The sequence below is a fragment of the Podarcis raffonei genome, chromosome 3, assembly GCF_027172205.1.
Source record: "Podarcis raffonei isolate rPodRaf1 chromosome 3, rPodRaf1.pri, whole genome shotgun sequence".
NCBI lineage: Eukaryota > Metazoa > Chordata > Lepidosauria > Squamata > Lacertidae > Podarcis > Podarcis raffonei.
In genome coordinates this window covers 7,819,018-7,837,214 of record NC_070604.1, presented here as the reverse complement: position 1 = coordinate 7,837,214, position 18,197 = coordinate 7,819,018, and the positions used below count along the sequence as shown (strand labels likewise).

The following is an 18,197-nucleotide window of genomic DNA, read 5'->3' as shown; positions in this document are numbered from 1 at the left end:
GCACCACTTAAGCTAATGGGGCCTCCTGCTGCCGCTGCGCCATCGCTGCACGATTTCTGTTCTCATCCTGAAGCAAAGTTCTTAACCCGAGGTACTATTTCTGGGTTAGCAGAGTCTGTAACCTGAAGCGTATGTAACCCGAGGTACCACTGTATAAGATAGGGACACCTGGCTTAATGGTGGCACATGTGAAAAGTATATGGGGTTTTAGTATAGGGGGGTTTAACAAGTTCAACAGGAGTCAACAGTGTGATGCAGCAGCAAAAAAAGCTAATGCTATTCTAGGCTGCATCAACAGAAGCAAAGTGTCCAGGTCAAGGGAAGTAATAGTACCACACTATTCTGTCTTGGTCAGACCCCACCTGGAATACTGTGTCCAGTTCTGAGCACCACTGTTTAAGAAGGATGTTGACAAGCTGGAACATGTGCCCAGGAGGGCAACCAAGGTGATCAAGGGTCTGGAAACCAAGCTTTATGAGGAGCGCTTGAAGGAGCTAGGTATGTTTAGCCTGGAAAAGAGGAGGCTGAGAGGAGATATGATAGCCATCTTCAAATATCTCTGTCACATGGAGGCTAGGACTCGAACCAATGGCTTCAAATTACAAGTAAAGAGATTCCAACTTCACATCAGAAAGAACATTCTGAGGGCAAGAGCCGTTTGACAGTGCAATGGAACTGCCTCAGAAGATGGTGGATTCTTGAAAGGGGTCAGGTTCACTGCATGTACTGTGTTAAAGGAAAATATAATGAAAATGATGTACAGATGGTATTTGACTCTTGTAAAATTAGCAAAGATATGTCATAACTGCAATAATCTATGTTGGAAATGTAAAGAAAAGGAAGGAACATTTAATCATATGTGGTGGACCTGCCCCAAGGTGAAAGACTTCTGGGAAAAGATATATAACGAATTGAAAAAAATGTTGAAATATACATTTATAAAGAAACCAGAGGCCTTTCTTCTTGGAATAACAGGTTTGGAATTGCCCAAGAAAGATGTAAAATTATTTTTGTATGCCACAACCGCGGCTCTTATTTTGTTAGCTAAAAAGTGGAAAACCCAAGAATTACCAACGATAGAAGAATGGCAGATGAAGATGATGGATTTCTCGCAGCTAGCCGATCTAACCAGAAGAGTCCGCAACCAGAAGGAGGAGGAGTATCAGGAAGATTGGATCAAATTTAATGATTACTTAGTTAAACATGTTAAGTTAAACTAACTGAAAACAGCTTGCAGATACTTAATTGGCTTAGGATTTTATTCAAGTTAAGTGATGAATTAATAGGTTTAATTTCATAATGTGAAGATCTAAGGATGTTAATGTTTAAGTTAAATTATTTTAAGAGCTATGATTTGGAAAACCGTTTAAAGGACATGCAATGAAATTCAACGAAGGGGAAGCGAGGAAGTCACTTAATAATGTTAATAAGTGTAATTTTTAATAAGGTTATGATTTTTGTTTGTTTGTTTGTTTGTTTATAATGTTGTGAAAATTAATTTTAAAAAATTGGGAAGAAGATGGTGGATTCTCTTTCCTTGGAGGTTTTTAAAGCAGGGGTTCGAGGGCCACCTGTCAACGATGCTTTGGCTGAGATTCCTGCATTGATGACTCTGTAACCGTATGATTCTAACACATGCAGCTTTCCCTTTAACTTTCTATGATGCTGTGATTCCGCCGCGCGTGCTTTGCCCTTCCCACTCAGAAAACGCGCCTTGCACGAATTGAGTTTGAAAGCACCTGGCAACACACATAAACTCCACCCAACCAGGAGAATAGGCCGCGCTGCCCCGGGGGCCGACGGGAGTTGGAGTCCCCCTGCCGCTGACGGAACCCTTATTGGCCAATGAGGAGCGGCGGGGAGTCCCGCGCTGCGCCCGCTGCGTGCTTCCGCGCGGAGTAGCCCGGATGTTGCCGTTGTTGGGGCAGCCGAAGACGCGTCGGCTTTGAACGGGGAGCCGTTGGGGCGCCGCCGCGGCCGCCATGTCGTCTCCGGGAGGCCCCCTGGAGAAGCCGCAGATCATCGCGCACGCGCAGCAGAGCCTGAACTACACGGCCTTCGAGTGCAAGTGGGTGCCCAGCAGCGCCCGCCTCGTCTGCCTGGGCAGCTTCCCGCGGGGCAGCGGCGTCGTCCAGCTCTACGAGCTGCAAGGCGGCCGCCTCCAGCTGCTCCGCGAAGTGAGTGAGGGGCGGCGGGCGGGCGGGCGGGCGGAGCGCGGGCTCCCGCTGCCTTTCGCCGGCTGCTGCTGAGGAATTTGGTCCGCCTCGTGTTTGTTCAGGGGAGGGAAAGGGAACGAGGAGCGCGAGTTGAATGGGCTATAATAATAATAATAATAATAATAATAATAATAATAATAATAATTAATAATAATTATAATTAATAATAATAATAATAATAATCAAATCCAACTCTAATCGTGCTCGTCTCCCATGTTGTGAGAACTACGCCCTGAGAACTACAGGTGAAGGTGTACAAATTTAATAAATTATTATTATTCACAATAATGGTTCAATTTTTACACCCTCGTTTGTAGTTCACAGGGCAGTTGACAACCTACACATACTATGTGTGTGTATATATATATATATATATATACACACACACACACACATATATATTTATGTATGTATATGTATATAAACGCAAAATATGTAATAAAAATAAGAAGAAAAACAAACTGATAATCCCCCTCCCCCGTCCCACAACCCAATTAAAAGGGTATATACAGTGGTACCTCGGGTTACATACGCTTCAGATTACAGACTCCGTTAACCCGGAAATAGTACCTCGGGTTAAGAACTTTGCTTCAGGATGAGAACAGAAATCGTGCAGCGACGGCACGGCGGCAGCAGGAGGCCCCATTAGCTAAAGTGGTGCTTCAGGTTAAGAACAGTTTCAGGTTAAGAACGGACCTCCGGAACGAGTTAAGTACGTAACCAGAGGTACCACTGTATAGCAGAGGTAGGCAACCTAAGGCCCAGGGACCAGATGCATGTTTAGCATGTTTTTACATGAGTAGAATGTGTCCTTTTATTTAAAATGCATCTCTGGGTTATTTGTGGGGCATAGGAATGTCTTCATTTTTTTCAAAATATAGTGCGGTCCCCCACAGTGGACCGGCCCCCTGCTGAAAAAGTTTGCTGACCCCTTCTTTATATATATATATATATATATATATATATATATATATATATATATATATATATTGGTCACCATTGTTCACTCCCATGTATCATGTTCTGGCCATTGTAAGTAGTAATCTAATTGTATTCAGTGATTGAGGTGCCTTAGGTCAGCTAAGTAAGTTTGTGACTAGGATGATATTTGAATTGGGCTCATAGCTCACATTCTTAGGTAACACTGCCTGTTGGGCAAAAAGACAGGATATATAAAAATATATTAATACAAAATAATAATAAATAGAGACACGTTTAGTGATGGGTGAAGAAGTGTAAATATTAAAAATAGCTTCAAAATGATAAAGTTTCAACTTTTAATTAGGAACATTGATAGTGAACTGTAAGCATATCCCAAAGCAGGATCAAATAATAAGAGAATCATGTATGGATTGGCATGGATAAAATGAAGCAATGTAATGTTTGTTTTACTCAGCATTTGGCAAACTAACGTTCAGTAATCAAGCACTGTTTAGAAACCAATAATGATGGGGAAAACCATTCTGATCACCATGGTGATAACCATTAGCTTTGCTTGTCTACACAGCCCTTTGCTTCCTACACAGCTTTTGTTGCTGTAGCTATAGCAATGTAGGAGAACACAATGTTGGCCGCCTTATGCATTGAGGAGTAGATTGTGGATAAAGTATTGAGGAGTGAGAGTCTTTTCGTCCGATAGATTGGCTGGCCAGTTATGGAAAATCAATCATGAGGTCTTCTCAGTGAACAACTACTACTTTTACTGCTTTCTACCATTCAGAGAATGAAGTTAGCATTGTTCTCAGTTACTAGCAGCCTATTTACAGCACTTGTTTAAACATAGGATTGCATCCAGCAATTTTTTCCTGTTTGTGCAAGGATTTCCACCTGAACAACAGAACTTAATCTCTCTTTTCTCCTTCCCTGCACCCCACATCTAATGTTATCCCCACTCCTCTGAAACAGGTGGGGTGGGAGTGGGGCTGAATGGAGAAAGGAGGAGAAGAGGAATCCCACTGCGTAGGCAGAACTCTTTATGCTGGAAGGATGACATAAGTGGATGCAGCTCATAATTTTTTTATAATCCGATTTTAGTTACGCAATCCTATCCCCAAAACATGTGGTATATAAATAATACTGGTTCTGATATTTGCCAATTAAAACAATATGAAAAGGGGAGGGAGAAAATAATAGGTAAGTTGCAATCTACTTTTATGTTTGCAAACTATCAGCAGTTGCTAGGTTTACTAACTATGGACATCTCTGAAATAAATTGGAAAGAAGAATGACAGCTCAGTCTATGGATGCCGATCCAAGAATGAGTCCCACTGAATTCAAGTGGAATTTACTCCTAGGCAAATGTGTATGGGATTTCAGCCACAGCGACTTAAAATAGACTTCTTAATGACAAATCTCTCCCATATTCTTTTAGACAAATGCAATTTCATAACCAAAAATCAGACTAAAATGTGTGACTTGTTTGTTAATATAAATATTTCATGGTGCATATTTGAATTTTGCTAAAACCTACCAGCAGTAACTCTTCAAACAAGAGAAACTGATTTTTGACATTTACTTTTTTATCAGCACTTAATATTAACAGAACCAGTAGATTGGACAAGATAATAAATGTAAAATTATTAAGCCTTCCTCCTAGTATTTTTTTCCTTTCCAGATTGAAAAATCAAAGCCTGTTAAATGTGGAACCTTTGGTGCTTCTTCTCTGCAACAAAGGTACCTAGCTACAGGAGATTTTGGTGGAAATTTAAACATATGGTAAGAACATTTTTGCTGGTTAATACTGTTTAAAGCTCCATTTCACACTTCACCTATTCTTTTGTTCTCAGCTAATTCAAAATTGTCACTTTATTTAAGTCGCCTTAGTTTAGGATCACAAAGGTTTTAGGCAGTTGTAACCTAATTCAGTTATATAGAAAATTTAGTTCCCTAATTATGCCACCTCCGTCTGCATGGTTTTATGACTTTGCAAAGCAATTTGTGATATGCAATCATAGGCTACTATTTTAATTTTTAAATATCAGTGAGCATATTTAGGTAGTGTTTTTAGATACTATTGTTTTATAAATTTCATAGTCTTTTTGAAGTGTTCCCTTCACAAGTGAAAAACCGCCGAAGATAATGGCACTTGGTTGTTGTTGTTGTCTTTTTTGGGGGTGGGGAGCTTTCTGCATGCTTACCTTTTGACCCTTATTAATCATGGTTTCACCAGACAGAGAAATCCATGAATCTGTATACCTTGTTAACAACTTGCTTTTGTTTCCTGCACCAGTTCTCCTAATACATGTATTAGCTACATTAAATAAGAGTATTTTGGATTTTCTTCATTTGTCCTGATAAGCAGAGGGTGTATGCGGGTTGTTGAATGATAGTAGCATTGACTAGCTAGAAAGAAGCACAGTGTCCAGATGCTAAAAGAAAAAGTAGATCTTAAGGGAAAAAGAAAGACCCTAAAAAGAACAGGATTTGCAAATATGGTAAGATTACTATTGAACTCACAACCCAAGTGGCACATTTTGCAACCGTCTGGTTCTTGATGTCCCTTTCTTGAATGATTTAGAAAACTTCAAATGTTCCTAGATGTCAGCAGCTAATACTCAGGCAAAAGGTATTTGCTTTTGAATTCCCGCCCCCCTTAGGATTTCACCCAATCTTATGATAAAGCTATAAAAAAGTTAAAGGGACATATTTCAACCTCCATTCTCCCATTTCTTTTTCTTTCTTTCTATCTTTTACATTTTTACTAGCTCTTACTATTTGAACCGGTTCTCATGTAGTACTAAGTGAAAACATGATTTAGTAGCAGATAGCACAGCAGCAACAGGACTGGGGAGGGGGGAATCCTCCAGGAACCCACAAATTTGCTTATTTGCACTAAGCTATGATTTGGCTTAGCACTGCATGTGAACTGGGCCTTTGCAGGCTCAGCATACCAGTCAAAAAGTTGAATTGTAGCCTTGAATTTTTGTAGTTTGGATTGTGAAGGTGTTTCTTGAACCTTTGGAATTTCATCAGTTTTTGGTGGGAAAGGAAAGCACACAGTTAAAAAAAATGTTTGCATCAAACTTGTCATTGTAACAAATACCAATGATAAAAATGTTGCTTTTTAAGGCTTGAGCAGATTCAGATTTTGATTAATGGGTTGTTACTCCTAAAACCAACCGGGACGCGGGTGGCCCTGTGGGTTAAAGCCTCAGCGCCTAGGACTTGCCGATCGAAAGGTCGGCGGTTCGAATCTCCGTGGCGGGGTGCGGTCCCGTCGCTCGGTCCCAGCGCCTGCCAACCTAGCAGTTCGAAAGCACCCCCGGGTGCAAGTAGATAAATAGGGACTGCTTACTAGCGGGAAGGTAAACGGCGTTCTGTGTGCTGCGCTGGCTCGCCAGATGCAGCTTTGTCACGCTGGCCACGTGACCCGGAAGTGTCTGCGGACAGCGCTGGCCCCCGGCCTATAGAGTGAGATGGGCGCACAACCCTAGAGTCTGGCAAGACTGGCCCGTACGGGCAGGGGTACCTTTACCTTACTCCTAAAACCACTTTTGGTTTTTGCATCAGAAATTTCACAAATTTGTGCATATCATTTTAATTATCACTGCTGTTTGAAACTGAATTGAGAATAGTTTGTTTTAACCATTGTGGTATAAAATATCCCTAATTCAATTTATTGAGAACCATTAAAGAACACAAACTAATTATCCCATAAGCTTTCATGGATTAAAGTCCAGTTCCTCAGGTGCACCAGCTTATGACATGATAGCTGTATTCGTCTGTAAGTTGCTGTAAGACTCTTAGCTTTTTCCTCCCTGCAACAGACTGACATGGCTTCCCCTTTGGAAATCGTAAAAAAATAATTGTTCCTTTATGGTGTTTAGGAATTTGGAAGTTCCAGAAATCCCAGTGTACTCTGTGAAGGGACATAAAGAAATAATCAATAGTATTGATGGCGTTGGTGGCTTAGGAATTGGAGAAGGAGCACCAGAAATTGTGACGGGAAGTCGGGATGGTGAGTTAGATCTACTGCAGTGTCACTGGTTAGAAGGAAAAGCGAAGTGGGTTAGGATAAATCCAGCTAATAGCTTCCAATGATTACCATTCTTCTGTCTTCACATGTTAGTGTTATGAACCAATTCAGTCCTGTTATCTAAATTTAAAGGGTGTTTCCATGTACTCAGAAGTAAGAACCGTTCAGCTGAATGGGGCTTACTCCCGGTGTAGATTGGCATGCTTTCCTGTGAGTAAGCCTGATTAACACAGTGGAACTTGCAAGTAAACGTGGCCAGGATTCTGTCACCTATCTTTACCATAAGATAGTTTCTGAGACCTAAGCAATTCTAAAACATTGTCTTTTCAAACTAGGACAACTATGTAGGGATATTGAGAATGGGAAAGCGAGAGGATTGAGAAGCATGGGGGATGGTCTACTCTTGCTTAAAAAACTACTAGATCAAAATATCTTGCATCTCCCAAGCATCGCATGGTCAAGGGTTGTACATGTGCACTTTCTTGAGGCCACGATTTCTAAGCTCCAGCAGCTGAGAAGGGCATTGTCCCTGCCTTGCTAACTCAAGGTCCCAGTATTTTTCTGGGAACTGGACTTGACTGAGCGCTCACCTGATGTCTGACATTAAGGGTAGCATCCTGGACTTGCGTCCTCCTGCCTGACGGATCCAGAGCCGCTCAGTGGAGAAAGTTGGGGAGGCCAATGCTTCTATCATTTACTGGAAAGGGGAGGGGAGAGTGAGATGCAAGTGGAGACTGGTTTGTCACTCTAAACGTGAGAGAACATGAATGTGCCTGAATTTGTGGAGGGAGGACAAAGGAATGAACATCTACTTCCTCTCTGCCACCACCTTTCCAGCAGTTCATTTTCTGATGGGTCTTCACTTGCACTTGTTTTATTTAATGTGGCCTTTTGCTTTTTATGAGTTCAGTTACAAGCTCCTATGAATCACTTTACAAGCATAGCAGCTTGTAGGATGGGGAACTAGTGAATAGCTGTTAGTTGCAGCAGTTCTAAAGTAACACCGGATGATGATGTTTTGAGCTGTGCCTATGTGCAGCAAAAAAGGTGGACAGTTACATTGCTCTAGCAGGGGCTGGCAGCAATCACAGACCATTAAAATTCTGTCTGATATCAGGTGCTCCAGAGGGTGCAGTACATTAGCTTAAGATTGGTCATTGGCGTTGTGGTGTGCTTTTTTTTAAAAAAAGAACAGCTGGAGCAACACTGCATGGCTGTATCTCATTGGGCAAGCAGAAATGCCACGGGGTCTACAGAGATGCAAATCAGCATGGGCATTGCTACAACTAAGAGGTCCCCTGAGGATTAATCTGTACTGAGCATTTGTGGCTGTCTTACAATGTTTGCGCATGCTTGGGCATATTAGCTATTCTATAAACTGGTAACTGATAGTTTTAAATTAGTCCATTTCTTGTGTACATTCCAGGCCCTGCTGAAGTTAGTGGCTTAATATCTCTTGTTTTTAATAGATTTAATAGATTGCCACTAGTTGTCAGAGCAAATCAAGTTTATTTAGGTATAATAGGGGAGTAGAAAAGAATGAAAATAAGAAGAGTCTTTTTCTGATTTCCCCACCCTTATATCATGTCGAGCTTTCGTTAAAACTTATTGAATTATAAGCCTATACTATAAAGAAGCTTTTTCTATTATTCTGTTTCAAAGGGATGTCAGATGAATACCAGGCCTTTTTGCAGGGTGGGATGAGCAGGATATGATAAAAAGCAAATCAGCAATATAAAAACAAAAATCTGTCAGATTTTTAAGATTTGGAAGAGGACGCTCTTACAGCTCTAATTAATAAGACTACACCTACTGATTAGTCCAGTCTATCACTGCTTATCCCTAGTTGTCCTCCCCCCCCCCCCCCAGCTAGTATATACTTGGTAACAGCAGTCTTGGCCAGCCTTTTTCCATTCTAGGTTCCTCCTCAGCTGCCATATGATATGGTTACAAGGGTACTGCAATCAGATCTACATATGCTGTATGTTCTATTTTGAGTCCCACATAGAACAGGGTTTTCACATAAGTCATTAGAGGGCTGTAGCAAACTGATATCTGCATATATGAGGACACAAAAAGAAGAACATAAAGCAAGACAATTGCAGAAAGATCTGTATAATTTACATATAAAAATGTGTGGTATTAGTAGGCCTGTCTTCTTAATGGAGATTACAGCTTCCAGGAAACGGAAGCTAGTATTTTAGCTGAGTTGCATCTTCTTTCATTTATCAGTTAGTCTGCTCATTGGATGAAACAGCTCATCCATCAAATTGTGAAAGCATTGAAACAAACTTTTCTATTATTATTTTTTAAAGTACATTAAAAATGAATAGGAGTAAGGGGGACATTAATAGTGTTTTATTAAGCAAGTTACTGGGGCTGAAGTAATATAATAAATGCCACCAGGTGTTTTATCAGTAAAATAATAATCCATTATCCACTTTTGCAGGGACCGTGAAGGTGTGGGACCCAAGACAAAAAGACACTCCAGTTGCCAATATGGAACCAGCTCAAGGAGAGAGCAAGAGAGACTGCTGGACAGTTGCGTTTGGTAAGGTCTCTCTTGAGCTGGTTGATTTTTGATGGCATACAAACATATATCATGGAACTTGTCTTTGCTCCCATCGCTTTTGTACCATAACATGGAGTTTAAATGACTCTATACGAAATGGAGTCTGTAGAGTGCTTCCAGCTGCTTCCTTTTCTCTTTGATCTTCTCGGGGTTCTAGCTTTCTGTTGCAGAAGCACCACTTCAATTGCTTCTGTCTCCAAGAATGCAGTTTTGACATTTTAAATAAAATAAGTAATTCAGAAAGACAGTAAAAGGTAAAGGGACCCCTGACCATTAGGTCCAGTCGTGACTGACTCTGGGGTTTCGGCACTCATCTCGCTTTATTGGCCAAGGGAGCCGGCGTACAGCTTCTGGGTCATGTGGCTAGCATGACTAAGCTGCCTCTGGCGAACCAGAGCAGCGCACGGAAACACCGTTTGCTTTCCCGCTGGAGCGGTACCTATTTATCTACTTGCACTTTGAGGTGCTTTCGAACTGCTAGGTTGGCAGGAGCAGGGACTGAGCAATGGGAGCTCACCCCATCGCGGGGATTCAAACCACCGACCCTCTGACCAGCAAGTCCTAGGCTCTGTGGTTTAACCCACAGTGCCACCCACGTCCCTGCAGAAAGACAGTAGCTTGCACTAAATCTTTCCAGCTGTTGCCCTTGTCCTTTGTTAAATGCCTTTTTATCTCTTCTTGAATAGTAATAACCTGTCATTCCAGGACTGGTTTTCTACCAGAAATGCATTATGCTTTTATAACAGAATAGGTGCACAAATGTGACTTGTTATAAAAATTGTTGGTCATATGATTTTTTAAGCAGTGCCTCTTTTTTTTCTAACTAGGTAACGCTTACAATCAAGAGGAACGTGTTGTATGTGCCGGCTATGACAATGGGGATGTCAAGTTGTTTGACCTTAGGAACATGACACTGCGGTGGGAGACCAACATCAAGAATGGGGTAATGTTTCACAAATGTATGTCTAAATGTCCATCTTTTTTAAAAATTATTTTTTGCAATACAGATACTTCTAGTTTGGAAATTATGCTTAGTGCGATTAAAATTAAGCTGCAGATTTAGTTATTTTTTCTGTGCACTTTTTTGGGGGTATGGCAAAAAAATATTACTCTTTGTATGACAGTAGTCAATACAAATTGCTAAGTTTGCATTGGTCCTCAATACTTTGTAGTTCAGGCTTTGGAAATGACATTGAAGGATGTCTTTGTTACAAGGCACGGATCTGTAGAGGAATAAAATCTACACAGTGAGAATGAGAAATATACCGTATTTTTCCGTGTATTAGACGAGGTTTTTTGACTAAAATGTCATGTCAAAAAACTGGGATCGTCTAATACATGGGTAGCTGCAAGGGGGGCAGGGAGAAGCGGCGCGCCTGCCAGTCAGCCGGTTGGCGGGAGCGCAACTTCACCTGGTGCTGCAGCGAGTGCGAAATGATCTAGGGAGTTTTTCCTGCCCGCAGCTGCGGCGGGGGAGGGGGGGGAGAGAAGCTGCGTGCCACCAGCATCTTCCCCCGATGCCGCTGCACGCGGGGAAAACTCCCTAGATCGTTTCCTGCACGCAGCGGCATCAGGGACAGCTGCGTTCCAGCCAACCAGCTGGCTGGCAGGGAAATGATCTAGGAAGTGTTTCCTGCCCACAGCTGTGTGTGGGGGGGAGAAACTAAACAACTTGGGGCCATCTCCCCTCATTTTCTTAAAACTGAGTCTGAAAAATGGGGGGGGGCGGGTTTCTTATACATGGGGCATCTTATAGACTTCACTCAATGAAAAGTGCACTTCTATACAGAGTTCAGGGTACCCAAGAGAGCCAGTGTGGTGCAGTGGTTAAGAGCGGTGGACTTGTAATCTGGGGAACCGGGTTCGCGTCTCCGCTCCTCCACATGCAGCTGCTGGGTGACCTTGGGCCAGTCACACTTCTCTGAAGTCTCTCAGCCCCACTCACCTCGCAGAGTGTTTGTTGTGGGGGAGGAAGGGAAAGGAGATTGTTAACCGCTTTGAGACTCCTGAAGGGGAGTGATAAAGCGGGATATCAAATCCAAACTCCTTCTTCTACCCAACCCTGTTGGCTGGGATTCCCTCCTTTCCGCTAAAAACCACGCAGTAGGTCTTGGGCCTGTGTTCTGGAATGGCAAGCTCCCTTGCTACATGTCAAACCACTTCTGAAACTGTTTTTTTTTTAAAAAAAATTTATTTTCAATTCAAAATTATAACAAAAATTACAAACATTGAATCCAAGGTAATACTATACAAACAAGAAAGAAAAACAGAACACAAAAAAGGAAACAAAAGAAAAAGCACACATCTACAAATAAAACCATATCTTCATTCTAATCTAGTCATTACATACATATACACATATTGACTTGGTTGCTTTGTTCCTTTTACTCTTTCTAAATTGTTGTGTCTAATGTAGGTTACTTCTATCTTTATACTTTTTTACACCATTTTTCTTTTTCTTTAACCCTGTAAAGCATCATTCATTACATACCGATATGTTTATTCCAGAACAATGTTTTTTCATATACTCTTTAGCACATCCCCATTCTTTTAATAATTTCTGGTCCAATTGTCCCCTTATGAATGCTGTGAGTCTTGCCAGATTTATAGATTCACAACATTTAATTTGCCATTCTTTCATTGATGGAATTTTTCTCCCTTTCCAATTTTTTGCTATAAGCATCCTGGCAGCTACCACTTCTGAAACTCTTGTAGTCTCGAAGGCAGATTACAGTTGATCATGGAGGTCTGCTGTTATAACAGGAATCCCACGAGGCATGCCTAAGCTTTTGGATTGCTCCCGAGGTCCCTAATTACACTTCCCTTGGCAAGTGTATTTGCTGCCCCCTGTCAGAAAATCCCCAATTGTGTAGCTAGAGAAACAGCTTGAGGTTCTCTTTACTGTTGCACGGTATTTTGGAGGTGCTCAGAACGCCCCCAGAGTGCAGTGCAACTGCAGTGAAAATCCCTTCCTGGTAGGAAAGGAAGGCACAGAAGCACACCTAAAAAACAGCAAGGCCCACTCTTTTCATTTTGAGCTGAAGGCCTGTTATGCCTGCCTCTACGCTTCTGTGGTGCTCCAATCACCTGAGAAGGTAAAGAAGAAAATAAGCCCCAGCCTGGTCTCCAGTTGGAATTCAAGGCGTGGGGCAGGCATCATCCTAGCATTGTGCTGACTTATGAGGCTGCTTCTTAAATTGCCCTACGATTCAGGAATATTCTCCCCTATTCCAAACTTCAGAGTAAGGGAGGGTAGCAGGGGATTGCCCATAACCCCGGATTGTATTGTTGCAATTGAGGAAGGACCCTTGGAAACGGGTCAGGATCCCACAGACTGTGTAGTTTGGGTTGGCTGCTAAAGGTAAACATTAGGTCCATTCGTGACCGACTCTGGGGTTGCGGCTCGCTTTATTGGCTGAGGGAGCCAGCGTACAGCTTCCGGGTCATGTGGCCAGCATGACTAAGCCGCTTCTGGCGAATCAGAGCAGCGCACGGAAACGCCGTTTACCTTCCCGCCGGAGCGGTACCTATTTATCTACTTGCACTTTGATGTGCTTTCGAACTGCTAGGTTGGCAGGAGCAGGGACCGAGCAACGGGAGCTCATCCCATCGTGGGGATTCAAATCGCCGACCTTCTGATCAGCAAGTCCTAGGCTCTGTGGTTTAACCCACAGCGCCAGCCAAAATTTGTGAATCCCCGTTGAGAAGGAGGAAGAGGGTGAGAGGGCAGCCCAAACTCAGGGCCTGTTCCAGCTGGACTGTCTTCCCATGCCGGTCAACTTTACATTTTATATCATTTATTTTAGTCCTTTAAAATTTTAAGCTGCCTTTGGTGCCTTGGCAGAAAGGCAATATATAAATGAATGAATGAATGAATGAATGAATGAATGAATGAATAAATATAATATACATATATAATATGTGCCGGTTTCTGGGGCCAGTGGGGAAGGGATGCTCTCTCTTTGGGGAAGGGGAACCCCTCTCCCCCCCTCTCTCTCTCTCTGAGAGCCACTGTGGTCTAGTGGTTAAGAGCAGTAGACTCGTAATCTGGTGAACCGGGTTCGCTTCCCCGCTCCTCCACATGCAGCTGCTGGGTGACCTTGGGCCAGTCACACTTCTCTGAAGTCTCTCAGCCCCACTCACCTCACAGGGTGTTTGTTGTGGGGGAGGAAGGGGAAGGAGAATGTTAGCCGCTTTGAGACTCTTTCGGGTAGTGATAAAGCGGGATATCAAATCCAAACTCTTCTTCTTCTTCATACCCCAGAAGCATCACTTTGATTCTAGGCATACCTAAATGTACATAGGAATGGCCTGCATGCCTTTCCATCTTGAGCTCTTTCTCAGTGGGACTTGCTTCTAAATAAACACAGTTAGGATTGCACCGCAATTCTGCTGAAGTCTTAATGCTTGCTTGCTTTATGCTTCTAGGTTTGCAGTCTTGAATTTGACAGGAAGGATATAAATATGAACAAATTGGTAGCGACATCACTTGAAGGAAAGTTTCATGTTTTTGACATGAGGACTCAGCATCCAGCTAAAGGTTTTGCTTCAGTTTCAGAGAAGGTACGGTATAAAACACAGGCTGTTCATTGTTCTGACAGAAAATACGCTACTCTTGCCGTGGGGAAGAGGCAAAGCAAAAGGTTTAGGTCGGAACAGATTCACATAAGCGTACTATGACTGGGGCCTTAAACCTCTGGAAGACTTTTCCCTCTGAACACTCTCATGGGGCAGTAGTCAACTAACTTTTTGCAGTGGGGATTTTTTTGGTAAACTTCTATGAAGAGGTTCTCCCCCCCCCCCCCCCAGTCGTATATAAATGTTGTGAAATAAATTGTGGGACGAGGGCCTTCTGGCGGTTCCCTCGCTGCGAGAAGCCAAGTTACAGGGAACCAGGCAGAGGGCCTTCTCGGTAGCGGCACCCGCCCTGTGGAACACCCTCCCACCAGATGTCAAAGAGAAAAATAACTACCAAACTTTTAGAAGACATCTAAAGGCAGCCCTATTTAGGGAAGCTTTTAATGTTTAATAGGTTATTGTATTTTAGTGTTTTGTTGGAAGCCGCCCAGAGTGGCTGGGGGGACCCAGCCAGATGGGCGGGGTATAAATAATAAATTATTATTATATTATTATTATGTTTGAGCGAAGAAAAGGCTAAGTTTAGAGTGCGGTTGGATGGTGCCTTGTACACCTCCTTCCAGCAGCTCCTCCAGCGAATCTGGTGCCAAATGTCTGAGCTGCTCCCCCTGCCCCAAAGGAGGTGCCTCCTCACGCTGCCCCACAGGGGCCTGGGAAACACCCCCTGGCCAGCCCCAGAGGCACCATTTGCCAGGGCTGCTGCAGCTAGCAGTCACGCAAGCCTTTGGGAGGCAGAGATGCGAGGGCATCAGAGGAGGGAAGGAAGGAAAGAGGGACAGAGGCCAGTGTTGCCCCTGGCACCCCTGACCAACATTCAAGGCACACCAGGGTGCCATGGCACACAGGTTGAAAATCACTGGATTAGACTAATGTATGTACAATTTTTGTATAACTTTGTTGTTAGGCCCACAAATCAACCATGTGGCAAGTTCGGCATCTTCCACAGAACAGAGATATATTTGTGACTAGCGGAGGAGCCGGAAACCTTCACCTTTGGAAATAGTAAGTATTTACTGTTCATCTGGGTGGGGGGGGGGGGCGTGCAGAGGAGTAGGACCAGGTTTGTCTGAGTAGCCCTAATTCTGTACATTCAGTTACGGTGATGTCATGTCGTAGGAGAGCTTGCTGTTAAGACCGAATTATTAGAAGTGGCTTAGCTTTGCATCTGCAACCTAACATTTTTTTTTGGCAGTGGATATACGTTGCGGGGGACGCTGGTGGCGCTGTGGTCTAAACCATAGAGCCTAGGGCTTGCCGATTGGAAGGTCGGTGGTTCGAATCCCCACGACGGGGTGAGCTCCCGTTGCTCAGTCCCAGCTCCTGCCAACCTAGTAGTTCGAAAGCACATCAAAGTGCAAGTAGATAAATAGGTACTGCTCTGGCGGGAAGGTAAACCATGTTTCCGTGCGCTGCTCTGGTTCGCCAGAAGCGGCTTAGTCATGCTGGCCACATGACCCGGAAAAACTGTCTGCGGACAAACGCCAGCTCCCTCAGCCTATAGAGCGAGATGAGCGTGCAACCCCAGAGTCATTCGCGACTGGACCTAACGGTCAGCGGTCCCTTTACCCTTTACCTTATATGTTGCAGGAAACTTAAATAATTTTGCCATCACTTTGTGTTGAAACGCAGCTGTACATTCCTCTGCCAAATGAAAATATATGATCTTTGTTCCATAGATTGTGTACTTTACTAGTGTTTCTAACAGTGACTGTCCTCCTGTAATATGTTCATGCTACCAAGTCCCTGAAATAATACTTAACCAACACAGATTTGTTTCTAGTCTCCCTGTAAGTCTGTACAGGGAACACACTGTCCAATGGCTCAAGCCCTTTGTTTCTTCTCTGCCTAGCTCCTATAAACTGACATAATTTCATTCTCCCTTACTCAAGGGTGGCTAGTTAGAACTAGAGTATTAGGGGGAAAGTTTTGCTGAGCTGCTCTTCCAGTCTGTGAATTGGCTTGATGTTTATATGAGCCTTCTTGCTCCAGCAGCAGTGTGCTTTGCTCCAGTACAGATGCCATTTAAAACTAACTTCTGAACAGAACCACAAACTCCTTCTGCTCTTGGGTGGGGCAGACAAGAGAAGAGGCTGTAGCTCTTTTAAATGGCTACATTGAGCACATACTGAATATAATAAAATTCAGGAATAGCATACATCTTCTGTTTTTAATGTCTGTCTTTATCGTTGTTTTTAAAATTACTCCAGCTAGAGGTTTTTTTGTAAGTAGCATACACGTCTTGATAAATAAATTTCAGCATACATATTTATGTATTTTAACATTTTACCAAGCAGCTTTATAGAACAGAAAGCTTATTGACACAGCCTTGATCAGGCCTAGGCAAACTTGGCCCTCCAGATGTTTTGGGACTACAATTCCCATCATCCCTGACCACTGGCCCTGTTAGCTAGGGATCATGGGAGTTGTAGTCCCAAAACAGCTGGAGGGCCAAATTTGCCTATCCCTGGCCTTGATGTTTAACGTCCTTCTGAGCTTTGGTTTGCCTAAGGCTGCGGTATTCACTTTCCTGGGATTACGCCCCATTGAATTCAGTAGGACTTCTGAACAGACGTGCATAGGAATGTACTGTAACTTAGCATTATTAAAATTCTGGAATCTTCTGCATTTCCTTTGTGATATCTCCCATCTCCCGCAATGTCAGTAGGATATAGTTTCTGGGGGTTGGATTTGAATGTGAAGAAACCAGGTTGAGGAGTCACTTGTGAGATTCATGGAGTGACCTTAGGCAAGTCACGATCTTAGCCTAAACCAACTTACCGGATTGTTCTGAGGGTAACATAAGATACCCATTGTAAGTGACCCTGAACTCTTTGGTGGAAATATTGATATAAAAAAAGAGTGTGTGGTGTGTGCTTATAACAGGCTTTTCACATACCTTTTTTGATCTATTTTCCAGTGAGTATCCTGCACAGCGGTCTAAGCAAGATTCAGAGGGAAATGAGATGGGAGTAGCAGGTTCGGTTAGCCTTTTACAGAATGTGACGTTGTCAACGCAACCTATTTCAAGCCTTGACTGGAGCCCTGACAAAATGGGTCTCTGTGTCTGTAGTGCCTTTGATCAGACTCTGAGAGTACTCATCGTCACTAAACTGAACAGGATTTGACAAAGGACTTCTAAGGAGGAAAAAATGTATGTGTTCCAGAGCAAGAACCTTTTAGAAATGTAATGGAATCTCTGTATGACCTCATGCTACAGAACAAAACGTGAAACATTTTGTCTGGGGTACTTTTCACCATTTTGAAGTGTAGCATACATTTCTACAACCTGTGCCTTCAGTTTTAGCACATTAAGACCTGTTTGTATGTGACACACTTAAGTTCAAAGTTTCTTATGGTTGTGGCCTTTTTTTGTGTACAGCAGTAAAAATTTGTTGACATTTGTTTAAATCATTTTTAATTATTTTGTGCGTCTGTTGCCCACAAAACTAAACCACATCTTAGAAACCAACTTCCAGAACCAGCAAGTGTTTGTCCTTTAAAGTACTGCATTTGTTATTACGTTCACCAAAATGGCTTGGATTGCACTTATTTTCTGCATTTAAAATTTGAACAGCTGTGTTTTAATATAATAAAGGTTAATGTTTGTAGTGATATTTTTCAGTTATTGGCTGCTTATTTAAAATATGATAAATAAACATGAATGGAATAATATTATGATTTGAGTGTAGTTTGCTATACTCCGGCCAGAAAGATGGCTTTCTGCTTGACCACACCTATTTTGATATTAAAACCAACTTGGCTCAATTTACAAACATTTTACCTTTAAGATCAAATT

At 42.7% G+C, this 18,197-nt stretch overlaps 1 protein-coding gene and 1 long non-coding RNA gene across 2 annotated transcripts in view; one reads left to right on the top strand and one right to left on the bottom strand.

The window, feature by feature from the left end:
* The window catches only part of LOC128409932 (uncharacterized), a 158,316-nt gene that overhangs the window by 12,135 nt on the left and 127,984 nt on the right, over positions 1-18,197 (bottom strand). The gene's annotated exons all lie outside the window — the stretch shown is intronic.
* DNAAF10 (dynein axonemal assembly factor 10) lies at positions 1,906-18,015 on the top strand. The gene is made up of 8 exons (XM_053380466.1): positions 1,906-2,177; positions 4,831-4,931; positions 7,043-7,173; positions 9,641-9,742; positions 10,591-10,706; positions 14,192-14,326; positions 15,306-15,403; positions 17,319-18,015. Exons 1-8 carry the CDS (start codon positions 1,983-1,985, stop codon positions 17,524-17,526), a joined length of 1,086 nt encoding a protein of 361 aa, XP_053236441.1. The 5' UTR covers positions 1,906-1,982; the 3' UTR covers positions 17,527-18,015.

Excerpts from the sequence above, each read along its gene's own strand:
- DNAAF10 (XM_053380466.1), top strand. The coding sequence starts at position 1,983 with ATGTCGTCTCCGGGAGGCCCCCTGGAGAAGCCGCAGATCATCGCGCAC. Across the intron at positions 9,743-10,590 it reads CTGCTGGACAGTTGCGTTTG|GTAACGCTTACAATCAAGAG; the intron begins GTAAGGTCTCTC and ends TTTTCTAACTAG. Across the intron at positions 10,707-14,191 it reads AGACCAACATCAAGAATGGG|GTTTGCAGTCTTGAATTTGA; the intron begins GTAATGTTTCAC and ends TTATGCTTCTAG.